This window comes from Danio rerio, chromosome 6 (assembly GCF_052040795.2).
Source record: "Danio rerio strain M-AB ecotype USA chromosome 6, GRCz13ab, whole genome shotgun sequence".
NCBI lineage: Eukaryota > Metazoa > Chordata > Actinopteri > Cypriniformes > Danionidae > Danio > Danio rerio.
The window spans coordinates 41,912,806-41,932,148 of record NC_141026.1 but is presented as its reverse complement, the minus strand read 5'-3'; the positions used below and the strand labels follow the sequence as shown (position 1 = coordinate 41,932,148).

The 19,343-nt window shown below is 33.9% G+C and overlaps 1 protein-coding gene across 5 annotated transcripts in view; it reads left to right on the top strand.

Moving 5' to 3' along the window:
- The window catches only part of pfkmb (phosphofructokinase, muscle b), a 58,208-nt gene extending 38,865 nt beyond the window's left edge, over positions 1-19,343 (top strand). For 3 of the 5 annotated variants that reach the window (XM_087255840.1, XM_087255838.1, XM_087255837.1), the window contains 19 exons: positions 1,221-1,410; positions 2,964-3,129; positions 3,217-3,261; positions 5,146-5,254; positions 5,344-5,439; positions 5,514-5,606; positions 5,853-5,978; positions 9,225-9,289; positions 9,369-9,432; positions 11,355-11,501; positions 11,592-11,662; positions 13,867-13,954; positions 14,078-14,230; positions 16,265-16,429; positions 16,521-16,582; positions 16,714-16,825; positions 16,940-17,039; positions 18,697-18,802; positions 18,884-19,343. In XM_087255840.1, the coding sequence (XP_087111966.1) occupies positions 1,221-1,410; positions 2,964-3,129; positions 3,217-3,261; positions 5,146-5,254; positions 5,344-5,439; positions 5,514-5,606; positions 5,853-5,978; positions 9,225-9,289; positions 9,369-9,432; positions 11,355-11,501; positions 11,592-11,662; positions 13,867-13,954; positions 14,078-14,230; positions 16,265-16,429; positions 16,521-16,582; positions 16,714-16,825; positions 16,940-17,039; positions 18,697-18,802; positions 18,884-19,019 (2,094 nt within the window). In that variant the 3' untranslated portion in view covers positions 19,020-19,343. The remainder of the gene's footprint in view (positions 1-1,220; positions 1,411-2,963; positions 3,130-3,216; positions 3,262-5,145; positions 5,255-5,343; positions 5,440-5,513; positions 5,607-5,852; positions 5,979-9,224; positions 9,290-9,368; positions 9,433-11,354; positions 11,502-11,591; positions 11,663-13,866; positions 13,955-14,077; positions 14,231-16,264; positions 16,430-16,520; positions 16,583-16,713; positions 16,826-16,939; positions 17,040-18,696; positions 18,803-18,883) is intronic. The other 2 variants (NM_001365336.1, NM_001089417.2) reach the window with 1 other exon arrangement.

The window sequence follows — 19,343 nt, the reverse complement described above, 5'->3', positions numbered from 1 at the left end:
GACAATGGGTTCTGACATCAACCCGATTTACATTTGCAATGATGTAGCCAAAACCACAAAGTTTTTCCTATTTTTTTTTATTTAATGTTTCACATTCGCATAACATTTTTAAAACATCCATATTTACACACCCAAAAAAGAAAAAAATGCTCTATTATGCATGCCATGCGAGTTATTGGCGGGTCACCTTGTTAGCAAACAGTACCTGTAAGGAAATGATGACATTCAGGTGGCTCAGAGATGGTGTGTTTGTAGACTTTGCTGTGTGTGCAAGATATATCTCTGATGTTGGGTGTAATATGAAGTAAATTCATACTTTGTTGATGAAGGGTTAAAAAATGTGGGGTTAGCACTTGATTTCTGTTGAGAAAACCTGAAGAAATTAAGTTGACTTATTAGTTTTTGCAAATTTAAGTAGATTGAACATAAAACAATTAAGTTGTACCAAATAAACTTCAAGAATTGTGTTGTTTTAGCTTATTTTAAATAAGCAAACAGCAATCCTCATTTCTTGAGTGTGTGGCAACCATTGTATAAGTGTAAAGGTTGTTATTATTTTTATTTATTTATTTATTTATTTTTAACATGTAAAATAAACATTTTATTGACCATTTTGAGGGATGTAAGCAAAAACTATGGTCCCAACATATTTCCTGTTTTACATTTTTAATTTCTATACCTTTCAAGAATCCAAAAAGAGCCACATATTGATAAATAATGTTATGATAACATTAAGTTATGATTGAATTGCCTCTTGTTACAGTTATGAAATAGATTAACACAAGCAGGAAATGTTCATGGGCCAATGACAAGACCACATTGAAATGGTCCGCAACAATTCAACAGCACAAAAAAAAAGAAGCCACAAACACACACACACACACACACACACACACACACACACACACACACACACACACACACACACACACACACACTCTAATGCCTACATTAACAAGTGCTCTGATGAATAATATGAGCCACAAACAAATGACATCATGACAGTGTGGAAAGAATGAGACAAAACCTTAATAAACCAAAATGTGACCTGTGGTTTAGAGGAGTGGTTACATTGGTCTAATTGGCATCTTACATATTATAAAAACCAAGATTCATCTCAGCCACATTATCCATTCACCACACTTACCAACACCTCAAGTGATTTTTATATTTAGCAATTGTACTGAAGTGTCTGTACGTCTTTTTTTAAATATCGTCAGGGTGGCACAGTCATTGGCAGTGCCCGCTGTCAGGACTTCCGCACTAAAGAGGGTCGAGCTAAAGCCGCTTGTAACCTGGTGAAGCTGGGCATCACTAATCTGTGTGTGATCGGTGGAGATGGCAGTCTGACCGGTGCCAATGAGTTCCGCAATGAGTGGAGTGAACTGCTCCAGATCTTGCAGAAAACAGGTATATCCTTTAAGGGCAGGACTTGAATTGATAAGAATTTATTTACTGAAATTATAGTATTTAATTCATTTATTTATTCATTTTCTTTTCTACTTATGAATCAGGGCAGAATGAACCGCCAACTTATCCAGCATATGTTTTACGCCGTCGATCAGTGGGAAAATATTTAATTTAATTTAATTTAATTTAATTTAATTTAATTTAATTTAATTTAATTTAATTTAATTTAATTTAATTTTATTTTTTTTATTTTATTTTATTTTATTTTATTTTATTTTATTTTATTTTATTTTATTTAATTTAATGCTTAATCTGGTTCTAAATACTAGAACTATAAAATATATATAGGATTTTATTTCATTGATAAGAAGCTAATTAAAGGAAATAAAAATATATATAGAAAAGGGGGCGGAGCTTAGATCTGAAGTCATCAATCAAATTTTGACAGGAGGATCATAAATTCTCCCCCACATTTTTTGGTTTATTTCAGCTTTTTTTTTTAATTACAAGTGTTTTACTCCTAACACATAACTATAAATTGCTTATCTGGAGAAACAGAAATTAGAATGCTGCTGTGCTTATTCCCATTTCAAAGTCCAACATTCATTCCCCAAAAATTTTAAACATCCGGGTTCAAACCGTATTAAATGAATTATTTTAGTTATAAAAATGCTATTCAAAAATCAGTTTAAATTCTGATATATTTAATTCTCAAAATTTTACTTAACATTATTAGAACATTCCATCCACATTAAATTAATGGTCTAAGAAAGTTATACATTTACATTTAGTCATTTAGCAGACGCTTTTATCCAAAGCAACTTACAAATGAAGTTATAGATGAAACTATTTTTTTTTACCATTTTTTATTTATTTAAACTATTTTGTTGCAATTTCCCAATGATTATTCTGCTTTTACAGAATTTGTATTAAAAATATGGTCTTGATGTGTTTAAAAGACTTTTATTACCAGAACTCTGTGCATTCAAAAGACTTTTAAATCATTGATTACTCAATGTTTATATGAACATATCATGTCATATTGTATCGTATCCTATCGTATTGTATCATATATTATATCGTATCATATCATATCATTATATCAAATCATATCATGTCATGTTATATTATAAAATATTGTATCATATATCATATCATAACGAATATTATAACATGTCAAATCATATCATAACATAACATCATATATCATATCAACATATACAATATCATATCATATCATATCATATAACATATATCATATCATAACATATCATATATCATATGATATCATATATCATATCAACATATATAATATATATCATATCATATATCATATCATAACATATATCATATCATATATTATATCATATCATATAATCTGAAACTAGAAACTTGTAAATTTCACTACAAACCTCTCTTATAAACTGTAGATATCATATCAACACTAGTAGTAGTGTATATGGTAATCTTTGAGAATATATATTTTTCTATTTGTAATATATTTTCCAAATAATTAGGGCAAAAATAAACCCATCCGTCTGTGCTGCTCACAGGAAAGATCACAGCAGAGGAGGCCAAATGTTCATCTCATCTAAACATCGTCGGGATGGTTGGATCCATAGACAACGATTTCTGTGGCACGGACATGACAATCGGCACAGATTCAGCTCTGCACAGGATCATGGAGGTAGTGGACGCCATCACTACAACAGCTCAGAGGTACAAACAAACACACACATGCAAATACATACTGTATTTTGGGGCTGAAAACACATTGATCTGTCTGTTCTTATCTCTACATTGCAGTCATCAAAGAGCCTTCATTCTGGAAGTGATGGGGAGGCATTGTGGGTATGTTGTTGTGTGGATGTGTGAATGTGTCATCCTGTTATTGCATGTTTCTATTATCTGTTGTTCAGCAGAAGTCCATATTCCAATCAGTGCTTTGCAATTTGACTTGATTATTGATTGTAAACCAGTTGCAGTAGAATAATAATATGCAAGGTAGCCATCATGTTAGTTATAGAATTATTTATTTAAATACTTTTATTTTTATATATTGATATATTAATTGAATAAATGTTAGCAAAGCTGCATTTATGAAAAAAAAACATTTAAAAAATAAATAAATAAATAAAATAAAAATAAAAATATTTTTAAATGTTGATTTTACTATTCTATTGTTACTTTAAACAGCTGCTTTAACATCACATCATACACTGGTAATGTACACTACCTGACAAAAGTATTGTCGTTGATCCCAGTTGTAAGAGCAACAAATAATAACTTGACTTCTAGTTGATCATTTGGAAAAGTGGCAGAAGGTAGATTTTTCAGATGAATCATCTTTTGAACTGCATCCCAATCTTCACAAACACTGCAGAAGACCTATTGGAACCCACATGGACCCAAGATTCACACAGAAATCAGTCAAGTTTGTTGATGGAAAAATCATGTTTTGGGGTTACATTCAGTATGGGCGTGTGCGAGAGATCTGCAGAGTGGATGGCAACATCAACAGCCTGAGGTATCAAGAAATTTGTGCTGCACATTACATCACAAACCACAGGAGAGGGCAAATTCTTCAGCAGGAAAGTGCTCCTTCTCATACTTCAGTCTCCAAAAAAAGTCAAAGTTCATCAAAGTTCCTGAAAGCAAAAAAGGTCAAGGTGCTCCAGGATTGGCCAGCCCAGTCACCAGACATGAACATTATTGAGCATATCTGGGGTAAGATGATGGAGGAGGCATTGAAGATGAATCCACAGAATCTTGATGAACTCTGGGAGTCCTGCAAGAACGCTTTCTTTGCCATTCCATATGACTTTATTAATAAGTTATTTGAGTCATTGCAGAGATGTATGGATGGCATGATCATATTTTATTTTGGCAAAATAAGCGTAATCTAGAGGCCTTTGCTTGGATTAGGCGACAAGACTTTTGTGAGGGAGTGTAGTTTTTATTTAAGTTTTATTTAAAATTAAGTATATAAAATTAAAGAAAGCAATCCTGAGAAATGCTTATTCGGCAAAAAATGTAAAAATATAATTTTTAAACGTTTAAGCAGTTTTATTTTTTTAATTAAGTGCTGTAACAATTTTTTTAAATCTATGAAAACAAGCACAATGTTCTATAGTACTTTAAAGGAAAGTCTCTGATAAATGCAACGAAATTACGTCTTTAAATGCAAATCAGACTGTACTGTATTCAAAAGAGGGAGGAGCTTTAAAGGAGTTGCTTCAAATGCCTCTGTTAAAACTAAAATTGGCAAAATGTCTTAGTGGCTGACATAATCTTAAGCAGGTACGGTGCCAAAACTCTAAATGGCTGCTTCTTACTCAGGGCTGTTTATGCTAATGAGTGAGAGATCATTACTAATGGGCGGGGCTTTTCCCCTCTGATGCCATGTATGAAGGGAGAATGTCAATCAAAGTCTTTCTGCAGACTGTTTATATCAAGTGTTATTATTAAAAATAATGTTTACCTTTAGAGGCTGGCTATTTTCACACACTTTTGCCACACAACTAACTAGGTGTGTAAATGCCTTATAAAAGTGATTTTTGCATAAAAGGTCACTTTAAAATTTTTACTTTGTTGCATTGTGTTTACGGGTTATAATTACTGGATAATGTCTTTGCGGTAGTTTTTTTTTCAATGTATAATAATCCTGGTTAGCATAATCCAGTGTTTATTTTCACTCTTTTAAGAGTGTATGCAAATGTTTACATGTGTTTACAGGTATTTGGCCTTAGTCACTGCCCTTTCATGTGGTGCTGACTGGGTATTTATCCCCGAAATGCCCCCAGATGAAGGATGGGAGGACCATCTGTGCAGGAGACTCACTTACGTAACATCTACACACATTACATCAACCTTATTTATCACCATAATCAACATTATGATCTGTCTGATATAATTATTCTCTCCATTGTCCAGCAAAGAAGCATTGGCAATCGTTTGAATGTCATCATTGTGGCCGAAGGAGCTTTGGATCGACACGGCAAACCCATCACCTGTGACATTATCAAGAACGTGAGATGCAAAAAAAAGGCTGTAATGATTAGTTTTATTCACAGAATCTTAGTGTGCTATTTGTGTTTGTTTAGCTGGTGACTAAGAAGCTTGGTTTTGACACTCGGGCCACTATTTTGGGCCACGTGCAGAGAGGAGGAACACCTTCAGCCTTCGACAGAATATTGGTATGATGTGAATTTTTATTTTTTTGTATTTTTTGTTTATTTGATGAATCTGTAATATGGTTTCAGTAACATCTTCCACTCGCTGTCTCTGTTTTGTTGGATCAGATCACAAGAGTGATACATTAGCTTTTAGATTTTCTATTTAAATGTCTCACTTTTGACCACTTTCTAATGAGGGAAGGGTCAATGGGCGGCTGTATGTACTGTATACAATTTTAGATGTAAACGGCTCTGTGTTGTTCTCAGGGCAGCAGGATGGGTGTGGAGGCTGTGATGGCGCTCCTGGAAGCCACTCCTGACACCCCTGCCTGTGTGGTCAGTCTGTCTGGAAACATGGCTGTTCGTCTGCCCCTCATGGAGTGTGTGCAAGTGGTGAGGAGACACATACAGTTGAAGTCAAAAATATTAGCCTCCCTGTGAATTTATTTCTTTTTCAAATATTTCCAAATGATGTTTAACAGAACACAGAATTTTTCACAGCATTTCTTATAATATTTTTTCTTCTGGAGAAAGTCTTATTTGTTTTATTTCAGCTAGAATAAAAGCAGTTTTTAATTTTTTAAATAAATTTTAAGGTGTTCAACTAAGTCTTTCAATATCTTTAACCTTCTTAAGCAATATTTTGCTTTGCTTGTCTACAGAACAAACCACTGTTATTTAATGACATACCTAATTACTCTAACTTGCCTAATTAACCTAGTTAAACCTTTAAATATCCCTTTAAGCTGAATACTAGTATCTTGAAAAATATCAAGTAAAATTATATGTGCTGTCATCATGGCAACAATAAAAATAAATCTGTTATTAGAAATGAGTTAATAAATCTATTTTGTTTAGAAAAGTGTTGAATGTGATCTTCTTTCTGTTTAACGGAAATTATGGAAAAGTATGCGGGGGGCTAATAAAGATTTGAACTATACACACACAGCTTTACTCTGCTGCAGAACTGTTTTACATTTTGACATGTTTTGATGTGGTAATCTCAATCAAATTCAACACAAATAAAATGTCCTGCTTGCCAATTAAGAAAAGTATATGAAAGTATTGTTTTTTTATTTGTGTAATAATTTTTTTATATTGTATAATACTGTGTTTATAATGAATACACATACATTCCTCTGTAGTTACATTAGTCAATGCATTAAGTACCAGTAATTTATGTGGTACAGTATTGTTAAACAATTATTAATAAGCTTGCAAATAAAATTCAGTAAAAAAAAAAATCCTTATTTCCTTTCACTTTTTCTTGTTCACTCATTTTTTAAAAACATCAGCTGCACTGACCTAAAAGTATTTGTCAATAATATAAAAAAACATTTAGTTGGGTTAACATAAGATTATTAGTTTTCTGGAGAGGTCAACCACTCTGTAACAAAACAGTTGTGCCAACTTAACATTTTTTGTCTCCAGAACTGGAATGAACCTGCAGTTGAGTGAACAGCAACAACAAAAAAATTCTTATTTCCTTTAGTTTTTGTTCCTGTGAACTCGACATTTTTTCCACCTTTAATTGATATGACAGTAGAGAGTATAGACAGGAAAGAGTGGGGAGACAGGGGAAGGATCGGCATAGGATCTGAGGCAAGAATTGAACTCGGGTTGTCATAAACACCAGAGTGCCATGTGTCGACGCACTAACCACTACACCATAAATGCTGACTTGTACTTAACTTTTGAAAACAGACCTAAAATGTCTGAAATTGAGTAAACAAAAAAACTTAATACATTATCAGAACAAACAATTCAATTGAAAAAACAAGAAGGCATGCTTCACATGTGAATACAAAGCGTTTTTTCCGGTTTGTCCTGCCATGTTTTGATCCTTGTCTTGTTTACTGTTATTAGTGTTTTGCCTTCTGTCCTGTTTCTAATTCTGTGTCTAATAATTGTTTTGTCAACGTTTGTCTTTGTTTTAGTTTTCTCAATTGTTTATTTGTTCTGATGATGTGTTATTTCTTAGTACGAATTTCCAAATGAGTTTTTTTGTTCACTCAACTTCAGACATTTTAGGTCAGTACAACCAACTAATGTTTTCAAAAGTTCACATTAGTGCCAATAGTGTAGTAGTTAGTGCGTCAACACATGGCACTTTGCTGTTCATGGCGACCTAAGTTTGATTCCCACCTCGAGATCCTATGCCGAACCTTCCCCTCTCTTCTCTCCCCAAACTTTCTTGTCTATACTCTCTACTGTCCTATCAATTTAAGGTAAAACGAAATGTTGAGAACATGAGAATAAACCAAAGAAAATAAGGATTATGTTTTTTTTTCTTGCTCAACTTCAGGCATTCCAGTTCTGCAGACAAAAATATTAAGTTGGCACAACTTAAAAAGTTTTGTTACAGAGTAGTTGACCTCTCCAGAAAACTAATAATCTAATGTTACCCAGCTAAATGTTTTTGTATTACTGACAAAACGTTTTTAGGTCAGTGCAGCTGATATTTTCAAAAGTTGAGTGAACAAGAAAAAGTGAAAGGAAATAAGGATCATGTTTTTTTTTTTTTTAATTTACAGCTGTTTGTTAATTGACGTTGGCTTGGTTATATTAAATAATATTGGTGAATACATTGCTGATATTAAAAGTTTGAATTGGTTATTGTTGAAAGGATTTTTAATGAAGATTAATAAATGTTTTTTGTTAAAAGTAAAAAGTATTTTACATGTTGACCTAAAAGTGTACTTTTATGAAAATATTAATAAAGTTAAAATGTTTTAATTTAATATTCATTTTAAATTAAAACATCTTTTGCTGACAAAGCATGCACTCATATAATAAAAATGAGAGTAAAAAACAATGTTGTGAAGTTTTATTACAATTAAAAATAACTAGTATCCCTAAAATAGCTTCCCATCTTACCCTGTTGGACATTTTATTGTATTTTTGCGGTACACTGTTGCCAGCAATTTACCGCAACTGTCTCTTTACAGTACCTTACCTGTAAATGTGTTTTACAGTAGCAGAGCCCTACTGCAATTTAATTTTTTAAAGTAAAATAGACAGCAACTTCTTTTTATGATGAAATGGCATTTACCACATTTTAATTTTACAGTATGACAATTTTTACAGTACTTTAACTGTTTTTTATTTACATTTTACGTTTGATTACAGTAGAATACCTCAAATTCCCTCATATGCAGTAAGTTACTTTAAAAGTTTTAAAATTGCTCCATATTACTGTAGTGAACTGGAAAGTATATATGTGGTATTTTACTGAGCGTTTTTGCAGTAAATAACTGTGAAAATGAGGCAAAGTCTAACAGTGTAATAACAGCAAGTGTATTTTGCCCTACAAAATAAACACAATGACTGTGTCACATCCAACAATTCATCTTTTTATTCAATTATTGTTATCATGTAGTTCAAAACACCAAATATTGGGACCAAGAGAACAGCTTTTATTCTACAACAGATCATTTTGACTCAAGTGTTGCTTCCTTTTAAAAACAATCTTACGTTTCCAAAGCTCTTTTAATGGAAGTGCAATTTTACATCACAGTTAATGAATTAGTTTTTTTAATTTTTGTTGCTGAGACATATTGATGCAAATGTTTGGTTTGTTGATTTGCACTCTTAATAAATTAGTTAACTTGTAATACATCTTCTCGTGCCTTTTTTTAGACAAAAGAGGTGACCAAAGCCATGGCCGAGGGCAGATTTGAGGAAGCTATTAAGCTCAGGGGAAAGTAAGCTCTTTATCATTGACTTTCTCTTTTAGACGCTACTAACTAAACGCGTAATTGATCTGCTAATTCTCCTTTGCAGGAGTTTTGAGAACAATTGGAACACATATAAACTCTTAGCCCATGTGACGGCCCCAGATGTGAAGGTTTGTATCATTCAGCCTTTCAGTTAAAGCCTTTTTTTAGACTCACATGATATGTCAAAAGTTTGGAAATGTTTAATTTTGTTCTTATTTTTGTGTTTCCAGTAACCTAGCTTGCATTCAATTGTTTAACCCATCAACTCTCATCCAAGTTTTTAAATTCATACTTGAAAATGATGCATGATGATATATGCATTCTATATAAAATTTGTCAAGATACAGAAAGTTTAGGTTTATTCATTCATTTTCCTTCGACTAAGTCCTTTATTTATTAGGGGTTGCCACAGTGGAATGAACCGCCAGTTTAACCAGCAAATTTTTTACGCACCGAATACCTTTCTAGCCACAACCCATTACTGTGTAACACCCATACACACTCACTCACTCATACACTATGGCCAATTTAATTATTCCAATTCACCTATACTGCATGTCTATGAACTGTGGGGGAAACCGGAGCACCCGGAGGAAACCCACGCCAACACGAAAAGAACATGCAAACTCCACACAGAAATGCCAACTGGCCCAGCCGGGACTTGATCCAGCGTCCTTCTTGCTGTGATATGAGAGTGCTAACCAGAGCCATCGTGCCACCCAGTTTAGGTTTAGCCCAAATTATTTCTTTAAATGTACTGAAAAATAGTTCACCGTTAAAAATATGATAAATATGATTTTACTTGTCAGTTCGATATATCTACTTTTCTTTGAAAGATTCCTGGGAGAAAGTTTTAGGCATTCAGATTACCCATGAGGACTGGAAAAAGTGTATCTAGGTCATAAATACATGTTCTATTAACTCAAGACACCAACTAATCCAATATAAGTTAGTACATCGGCTTCATTATTCTATGGTTAAGCTTAATAAATTCATTCAATCAATGTAACAAATGTAATGTAAAAAAATCTGAGAAGGGCTCCTTGGGACATCTTTTTTGGTCATGCCCAAAACTATGGGTTTTAGAGCAAAATTTTCCGATTCTAAGGCTTATTCTCGTGACCTCCCCTCTGATTCAGCAATCATTGATTTTGATTGGTCTGACTCACTTCATGGGTTCAGTCATCAAATTAAAAAGCTGTCCAATATAGTATGGTGGCTTTGTCTATTGAAAAAGGCATCAAAACCACTTTTTAAATCCTGGCTTTCTTAATTCTCTAGCATTTTACATTTAGAGAGACTTAGACAAAATCTTTCTGATAGCATTGCTGGCTTCAAAGCCACCCAGAAACCTTTTTTTAATTATCTGTCAAATGTAAAGGATAACAGTTTAAAAGGATGACACTGTCATTGTTTGCAAGATCGCCATATTGCCTGTGCCCACTGGCATAAAAATATCTGTGTAACATTGTTAACCTATGTATAAACTGGAGGAACTGATGTAACAATGTTTTAATTTTTTTGTTTTGTTTTGTTTGTTTTGTTTGCCTTTCCCTTTTTGTCTTTATAGTTGTTGTTGCTTATTGTATTGCTCTGTGTTGCTTTAAGGTCAAATAAAAATATAATATAATTAAAAAATATATATGATAAATCCAATAATATTTTGAAATATTATTTAATTTTAAAATAAGAGTCTTTATTTCTAATAGAATTTAAAATGCAGTTTGCTCTTGGAGTTGAAATATGTTTTTTTTTAGCATCATTACTACAATCCTTATATATGATCTATTATTATTATTGGTGAACAGACATTTGCTCAATGCTGAGCCTTTATTCATTCAAATTTATATAAATGAATCATCATGTTAGCAATTATTCTCAGGATCATGTGAAACTAAATACTGAGTTTATGACTTATGATGCAAATCTCATAAATGTAATCAAATAAATGCAGCCTTAGTGAGCAGAAAAAGTCCTCTTTTAAAAATATTTGAAAGATCTAATATAAAGCGTCTGTATATTTTCATTCAGTCTTTGTGTTTTTCTCTAGAGTAATATAAACATAGCTATTCTGAATGTGGGAGCTCCCTGTGCAGGAATGAACGCAGCAGTCCGTTCAGCAGTCAGGATCGGCATCCTTCAAGGACACAACATGCTGGCTGTTCATGACGGCTTCGAGGGACTCGCAAATGGAACTGTAAAGTATTCGACATACAGAAGGAATCGATGAGTTCACATGAAGAAATCCATTCAATTTGTATTAATCTTTTTTTCTCGCACCTATCAGATTGAACCAATGGCATGGGGTTATGTGGGAGGCTGGACGGGCAAAGGTGGATCTATTTTAGGAACCAAGAGGTACAACAAAAATACTCATTTACTGTAAATTTTACTGTTTTAAAATAGTGTTTAAAGTTTGGGTTCAGTAAGAAAGTTTTATTGTTTTTAAATATAAGAATTATTTGGCAGGAGTGCATCAAGGCCTGCTGTTTTTACATTTTCAACATTCACTAGTGCTTTTTGTTGCTGTTTGAGCATGAAAAAAGTCTACTTAAAAGGGAGTTTTGCGTATCTGATTTATTGATAAACAAGCAATTTCTTCCCTAGCAGTTTACTTTCACAGATAAAACCATAACTGTTTGAACTTTTGTTTTTATGTGCTTTTGACATCACCTTTTCAACTTTATTTTTGTTTTGAATCTAATGAGCCATCTGACAACTGACATTCTGCATGCGAGCTATGTTTCTGTTTGCTCAGAAAACCGTTGATCTGGGGGCTTTAGAATGCATGTAGATTATTTTGTCTGGGTATACAAAGCACAAACTGTAAAGGTACTGCCCTCTTCTAGAAAAGGGGGTGGGGAGCAGCACTTGATTTGCATATAAAGAGACACACAAACGTTTGAAAGCATTGTAAGAGCTTAAACTTCACAGACACACTCAGTGATTTATCTTACATGAGCAATATCACACAAGTAGCAGTTCGATATGGCTCTATATCAACACTGGTGGGAAGTGTGCATTGACTCTAGTACGCAGGTCAAATTTTTGCTCATAAGGCTGAACTGCATGAAATGCCATCAATCTACAGAGATTTCCCAGTATTTCTCTGATGAAATGGGTATTTCACAATAATTAACCCTAAAAAAGGCCAGAGCAAAGCAAACACTACCAGTTTATGTGGCATAAATGTAGCACTACAAAATACAAAAGACAGAGAGATCGACTCAGAATGTCACTTACCTGATTTATAATAATTTTTTCAGCTATAGTTTGAAACTTACACTGAAAAAATTAAGTTTTTCTTCCCTAAGCACTTATTATGCTCTAGTCACTTTCGCCAGCTTGTGGCGGAACGTCAGCCATCACTTTCTTTTTGGTTTGCTCAGACAGGCTGATGGCGGCCAATGCACTGAATCCTATGCTCCAAAATTATAAATATTTTAAAATAGGCACTCATCATTATAAATAAACTGCTTAAACTGCAACTACCTTCTCACCTAAAAAAAAGCCTCAAAAGTACATTATGTTGTACAACAGCAGCAATATTTGTCCAGAGTGTCCTCTGCTTGTTGCTGAATGCGGTCAGAGTAATGCACAAGGGTGAAGGGTGAATAGGCGGTACGAGTGCTGTTCTTTGCAGAAAATCTTACAGCCAATCCAATTCAAGAACCAGACAGAACTGTTGTATAAATTTAAATACATTAAAGTGACATTGCTATTAAAATATATACATTTTAATTGAACTGTTTTCAGATTTTAGGTCATGAAAAAGTTTTTTTTATTATTCTTTATTTTTTTGCATTCATAAATATGTTTAACTAAATGTAAATTCTCAAGTATGAAATGCGAGTATATTATGACTTAACATTCGAATGTTATCAGTCGATTGAATGGGCATTATCAGTGGTTATCAGCTGATAGATATGGGCCTTCTAGATAAGGGGCCTTCTGCATCTACTAGCTCAGAAGGCTGTTATCATCTATCCACATGGTTAATTCACTATACTAATAGAGAAAACTCCAGATGTTTTTACATTACTTTGACGATTGGGTTTAGGGTTGGGGTAGGGGTAGTCCATACTGGCCCATATCTATCAGCTGATAACCACTGATAAAGCCCATTCAATCTAGTGATAACATTCGAATCGACTGGTACATGAATAAATCAGGATTCATCAAAACTTACATACTAATATTTAAACTTTATCTACAAAAATATTCAAGAACAACATAAACCACATTTACGTGATTTTCATTTATGTCTGGGGCCTTATAAACCTGTAGAAAGAACCATATACAGTAATTAGATATGTCATTTACAGGGTGAATGAAAAATAATTGTGTCATCTTAGTTCTAATTTGATTTAATGTACTCTGAACAATTCACTGACAGAAGAACAGGTTTAAGAACAAACTCATGTGCGTACGCATGTGTTGTGAATATAAAAGTTTTCAAGAGAAGTTCAAATGTGTGTATAAATATTAAAAATACATTTATAAATATTAGTAAATGAGACCCGCTGTTTTTGCTTCTCCTTTTTCTTCATCTATCCCTGTAGGTCACTGCCGGCTAATATGATTGAAGAAATCAGCCTGAATATAGCCAAGTTTAACATCCATGCCCTGGTCATCATTGGAGGATTTGAAGTAAGAAAATCTCAAACTCTTCTGCCAGTGTGGAACATCAAATATTTTCATTTTTTAGCTGTATACCTGCTGCCTCACCATGCTGTTTACTTTTCACACACTGTGTCTTTCTCTTTTGTGTAGGCCTTTGTTGGAGGCTTGGAATTAGTGACTGCCAGAGAAAAATACGAGGAGTTGTGTATTCCTCTGGTTGTTATTCCAGCAACTGTGTCTAATAATGTTCCTGGATCAGACTTCAGCGTTGGTGCTGATACTGCGCTTAATACTATCACAACTGTGAGAAACAAACACACGCACAGGCACACAGACATATGCATCTTTAAATGCATACATAATATAAGGTTGAAATATATAAGTGTACAGATGTGGTAACAGGGCAATCCTAGTAATAGATGCAACTTTTTCAAGTCACAAGTTCTTGACCAGCATAGTCTATACCAAGAGCAGAGCAAATGACTTTTGGGTTACAAACAGGCGTAGCCAATTATGACATTTAGATAACTGTGTTACATAATGATGCAGATACTAATAAATCGAAGCTTTATTAAATCATGTTGCATGATTAGTTTTAATATTCTCATAAATTTTGCATTTAAATCAGAAACTCCAGTTTGACTAGATTAATTATTTTTTTTAAAACAGGCAAAAAAAAATTGAGTACACTGCAAACCAGACACTACATTTTTAATAATAATAATAACAATAGTGCCGGGCAAACATTAATCACTACGAATTGCATCCAAAATAAAAGTTTTGCTTTTACTTAACACTTTTATATACACTCACTGGCCACTTTATTAGGTACACCTGTCCAACCGCTTGTTAACACTAATTTCTAATCAGCCAATCACATGGTTGCAACTCAATGCATTTAGGCATGTAGACATGGTCAAGATGATCTGCTGCAGTTTAAACCGAGCATTAGAATGGGGAAGAAAGGTGATTCAAGTGATTTTGAACGTGGCATTGTTGTTGGTGCCAGACGGTGATTAGCCAGAATGGCCAGACTGGTTTAAGCTGATAGAAAGGCAACAGCAACTAGTTACAACCGAAATGTAGAAGAGCATCTCTGAATACACAACACGTCCAACCTTGAGGTGGATGGGCTACAGCAGCAGAAGACCACACCGGGTGCCACTCCTGTCAGCTGAGAAAAGGAAACTGTGGCTGTAATTTGCACAGGCTCACCAAAATTGGACAATAGAAGATTAGACAAACGTTGCCTGGTCTTATGAGTATCGATTTCTGCTGTGACATTCAGATAGTAGGGTCAGAATTTGGCGTCAACAACATGAAAGCATGGATCCATCCTGCCTTGTACAAATGGTTCAGGCTGGGGGTGGTGTAATGGTGTGGGGGATCATTTCTGGCACACTTTAAGCCTATTAGTACCAATTGAGCATCATATCAACGCCAGAGCCTACCCGAGTATTGTTGCTCACCATGTTCATCCCTTTATGACCACAGTGTACCCATCTTCTGATGGCTACTTCCAGCAAGATAACGTGCCATGTCATAAAGCGCCAATCATCTCAGACTGGTTTCTTGAACCTGACAATGAGTTCACTGTACTTAAAATGGCCTCCACAGTTATCATTTCTAATCCAATGGAGCACATTTGGGATGTGGTGGAACGGGAGATTCACATCAGGGATGTGCAGCTAAAAAATCTGCAGCGACTGTGTTGCTATCATGTCAATATGTGCCAAAATCTCTGAGGAATATTTCCAGTACCTTGTTGAATCTATGCCTTGTAGGATTAAGGCAGGTCTGAAGGCAAAAGGGGGTCCAACCCAGTACTAGTAAGGTGTACCTAATAAAGTGGCCGGTGAGTGTATATATATGTGTGTGTATGTTTATGATACAAATTATATATTAATTCAAATATCAATGTAATTTTGTATAATGTGTATAGCATAAACATAACAAATAAATATATATATAACACACACACATTGTCAAAACAAACTTTTATTTTGCATGCGATAAATTATGATTAAACTTTGCTTAATCTTTCGCCTAAATAATAATAATAATAATAATAATATTTCATAATTTAAATTTGCACATCTAAATTATGCGGAACTAACATAAGTAAAATACAAATATGCAAAATGACTAAGTACATGGGAACACCAGTATCATAAAGTTGATTATTTTTGCTTAATTGTATGAACTTGGCCCGTTTTAGGCTCTAGTCACACCATTTCTTTGCTATTTTTAGATATAGTTTTTTAGTAAAAGTGTAATTTTTCATGGCAAAAGGAAATCTGGTCCTATGTGCTTGATCATGTTTTTGTGTCTTTTCAGACATGCGATAGGATCAAGCAATCTGCTGCTGGAACGAAGCGCAGGGTTTTCATCATTGAAACAATGGGAGGATACTGTGGTTATCTGGCAACCATGGCAGGACTGGCTGCAGGGGCTGACGCTGCGTACGTCTTTGAAGACCCCTTTGGCATTCATGACCTGGAGGTAAGATGTGTTTGGTTAGATTGAGGCTGTTGTTTGTATGCATATTATGTGTCAATGTTTTTAACTGTTAAATATCTGCCTGGGGAAATAGGCCAACGTGGAGCACTTACTGGAGAAGATGAAGACAACAGTGAAAAGAGGCCTCATCCTCAGGTTTGCCGTTTTCACAGTTTCTGCATCATTTCATGCTTTCCCACATAATATTTCAGACAAATTCTGCTGTAATCTAGATACCCTACTCTTGTGCCAACACTCTAAATAACATAAAACTGTGTTTCCTTTAGAAATGAGAAATGTAATGCAAACTACACTACAGATTTTCTCTTCAACCTCTACTCAGAAGAGGGCAAAGGAGTGTTTGACTGCCGCAAAAATGTTCTTGGCCACATGCAGCAGGTCTGGGTGTACAGTACTGAGTTTGATGTGTTTTTGACATTGCTATATTGTGATACCTTGTATTATATCTTGTCATATTTCTCAATTATTAACTTTTTACAAACATGTTGTCAGGGTGGAACCCCTACACCGTTTGATAGAAATTTTGGCACAAAGATGGGAGCTAAAGCTGTGCTGTGGCTGACAGATAAACTGAAGGAGTGTTACAGACATGGTGATCAATCATTCAGTCTATCTATCTATCTATCTATCTATCTATCTATCTATCTATCTATCTATCTATCTATCTATCTATCTGTCTGTCTATCTGTCTGTCTGTCTGTCTGTCTGTCTGTCTGTCTGTCTGTCTGTCTGTCTGTCTAATAATTTGTATTAGTAGTAAAGAAGGGAATAAGCAGAATGAAATTGTGTGAGTTGTGATTTCTGAAATATTATGGTATTTCAGAATGCTTTTTTCTAGACACTTTAAGTCAGGAACTGTTATATTTTTTGTTCAGTTTATGGAATTCAAATCAGAGACTTTTTTGTAGCTTTAATTAAATTTTTACATTTATCAAAATTTAGTTTTTCTATGTTTTTATTATGTTGTTTTACGCATTTTGCCTATTTACTTAGTTAGTTAACTTTATTTGTCCCAATAGGGAAATTTCATTTGCAGTATACACTCACAGAGACATCTGACATATCACACTTGGCATATATATATATATATATATATATATATATATATATATATATATATATATATATATATATATATATCATATAAAAACATGGTACCCCTACCCTAAATAAATATCCAGTCTACTGGCCATCAACTGCTACTGAGGAATGAGTTTTTTCCTATTTTTTACACATTTGTGAACACAATATCGATGACACGATGGTAACAATTGGAAGGTGTTTGAAAAAGGAAAAAGTCTCTTATTATTGACAATTATGGAAGTCTTTTTTAGTACTCTTTCTTTGTATATACTATCAATACTACATTAGTTTTATTCCCAACAACTTAATGGCTGTTGTTACCACCTTCCCCAATGACCTTTTCTGTTATAGTTATGGTTATTGTTATATTTAGGCTATTTTTAGTGACATTTTATTTTTCCCACTCTGTCAGTCACCAAGTTGTACCTGTTAATTAAGGCAGACATGACAAGAAAATGTCAATTTAAGAGCTTTGGCTTCAAAATGACTACTTCAAAGACTAAAATGTGTTAGACTGAGTTGTTTCTTCTCATTTATTTTCAAAAAGTGAGGTAAATCATCCATTGTTGCTCTCATAATGGCTATTTAAAAACAACAACTTAAAATTATGCAAAGCATGATATTTAGGTCATGAAAAATAAAAGCCAAGATATTGACATTGAACCCGGGAGTGAAATATTGCATTTTTAACAACCTTTATTGCATGAAAAAAACGGTCACACTTTACAATAAGGTTCATTAGTTAATGTTAATTAATGCATTTACTAACATGAACAAACAATGAACAATAAATTTACTACTGTATTTGTTCATGTTAGTTAACATTAGTTAATGAAAATACAGTAGTTCATTGTTAGTTCATGTTAACTCATGGTGCATTAACTAATGTTAACAAGCATGGACTTGGATGTTAATAAGGCATTACTAAGTGTTCAATTATGATTAATAAATGCTGTACATGTGTTCTTCATGATTAGTTTATGTTAGTAAATGCATTAACTAATGAACCTTATTGTAAAGTGTTACCAAAAAAACAATAGGACTCGAAGTGTGTCGTCTTCGTGGAAGGTACATTACATTAATCTTAATGAACCTGCCTGTAAATGTGTGTGAATAACATTCCCTTTCTGTCTTTGTATAAACATGGTTCCCTACTGTATGAACAGGCCGTATCTTTGCCAACACGCCGGACTCTGCCTGTGTCCTGGGAATGAGGAAGAGAGCCATGCTCTTCCAGCCTCTCTCTGATCTCAAGGAGGACACTGACTTTGAGTGAGTGATCCCTCAGTTTCACCTCTTCACACACATTGTCATTCACTGAGCGAAATCTTCCTGATTCTGTTCATGTTTCAGACATCGTATACCGAAGACTGAGTGGTGGCTGAAGCTTAGACCCATTCTCAAAATTCTGGCCAAATACAAGATCAGTTTGGACACCTCAGAGACTGCTACGATGGAGCATGTTATCAAGAAGAGAGGAGGAGTCTAGATCACACACACACACACACACACACACACACACACACACACACCCACACACACAAGTTAATATGATCCTAATATGAAACAATGGTATGTTGATTAACACTTATGTTCTTCCAAATCCATGTGAGCATACAATATAATATAGTTTACATAACTGAGTTAATAATGAGAGAATGTTCATTTTTTTGGTGAACTGTCCCTTTAAATACCCACAACTTGTTTTGTTTTTGTTTTGTTTGTTACAAAAATATGAGATTTTTTTGATGTTCACATCTGAAATAAATTGTATTTTGTTTGGGGAATGAATAAAACAGCAATGCTAAATGCA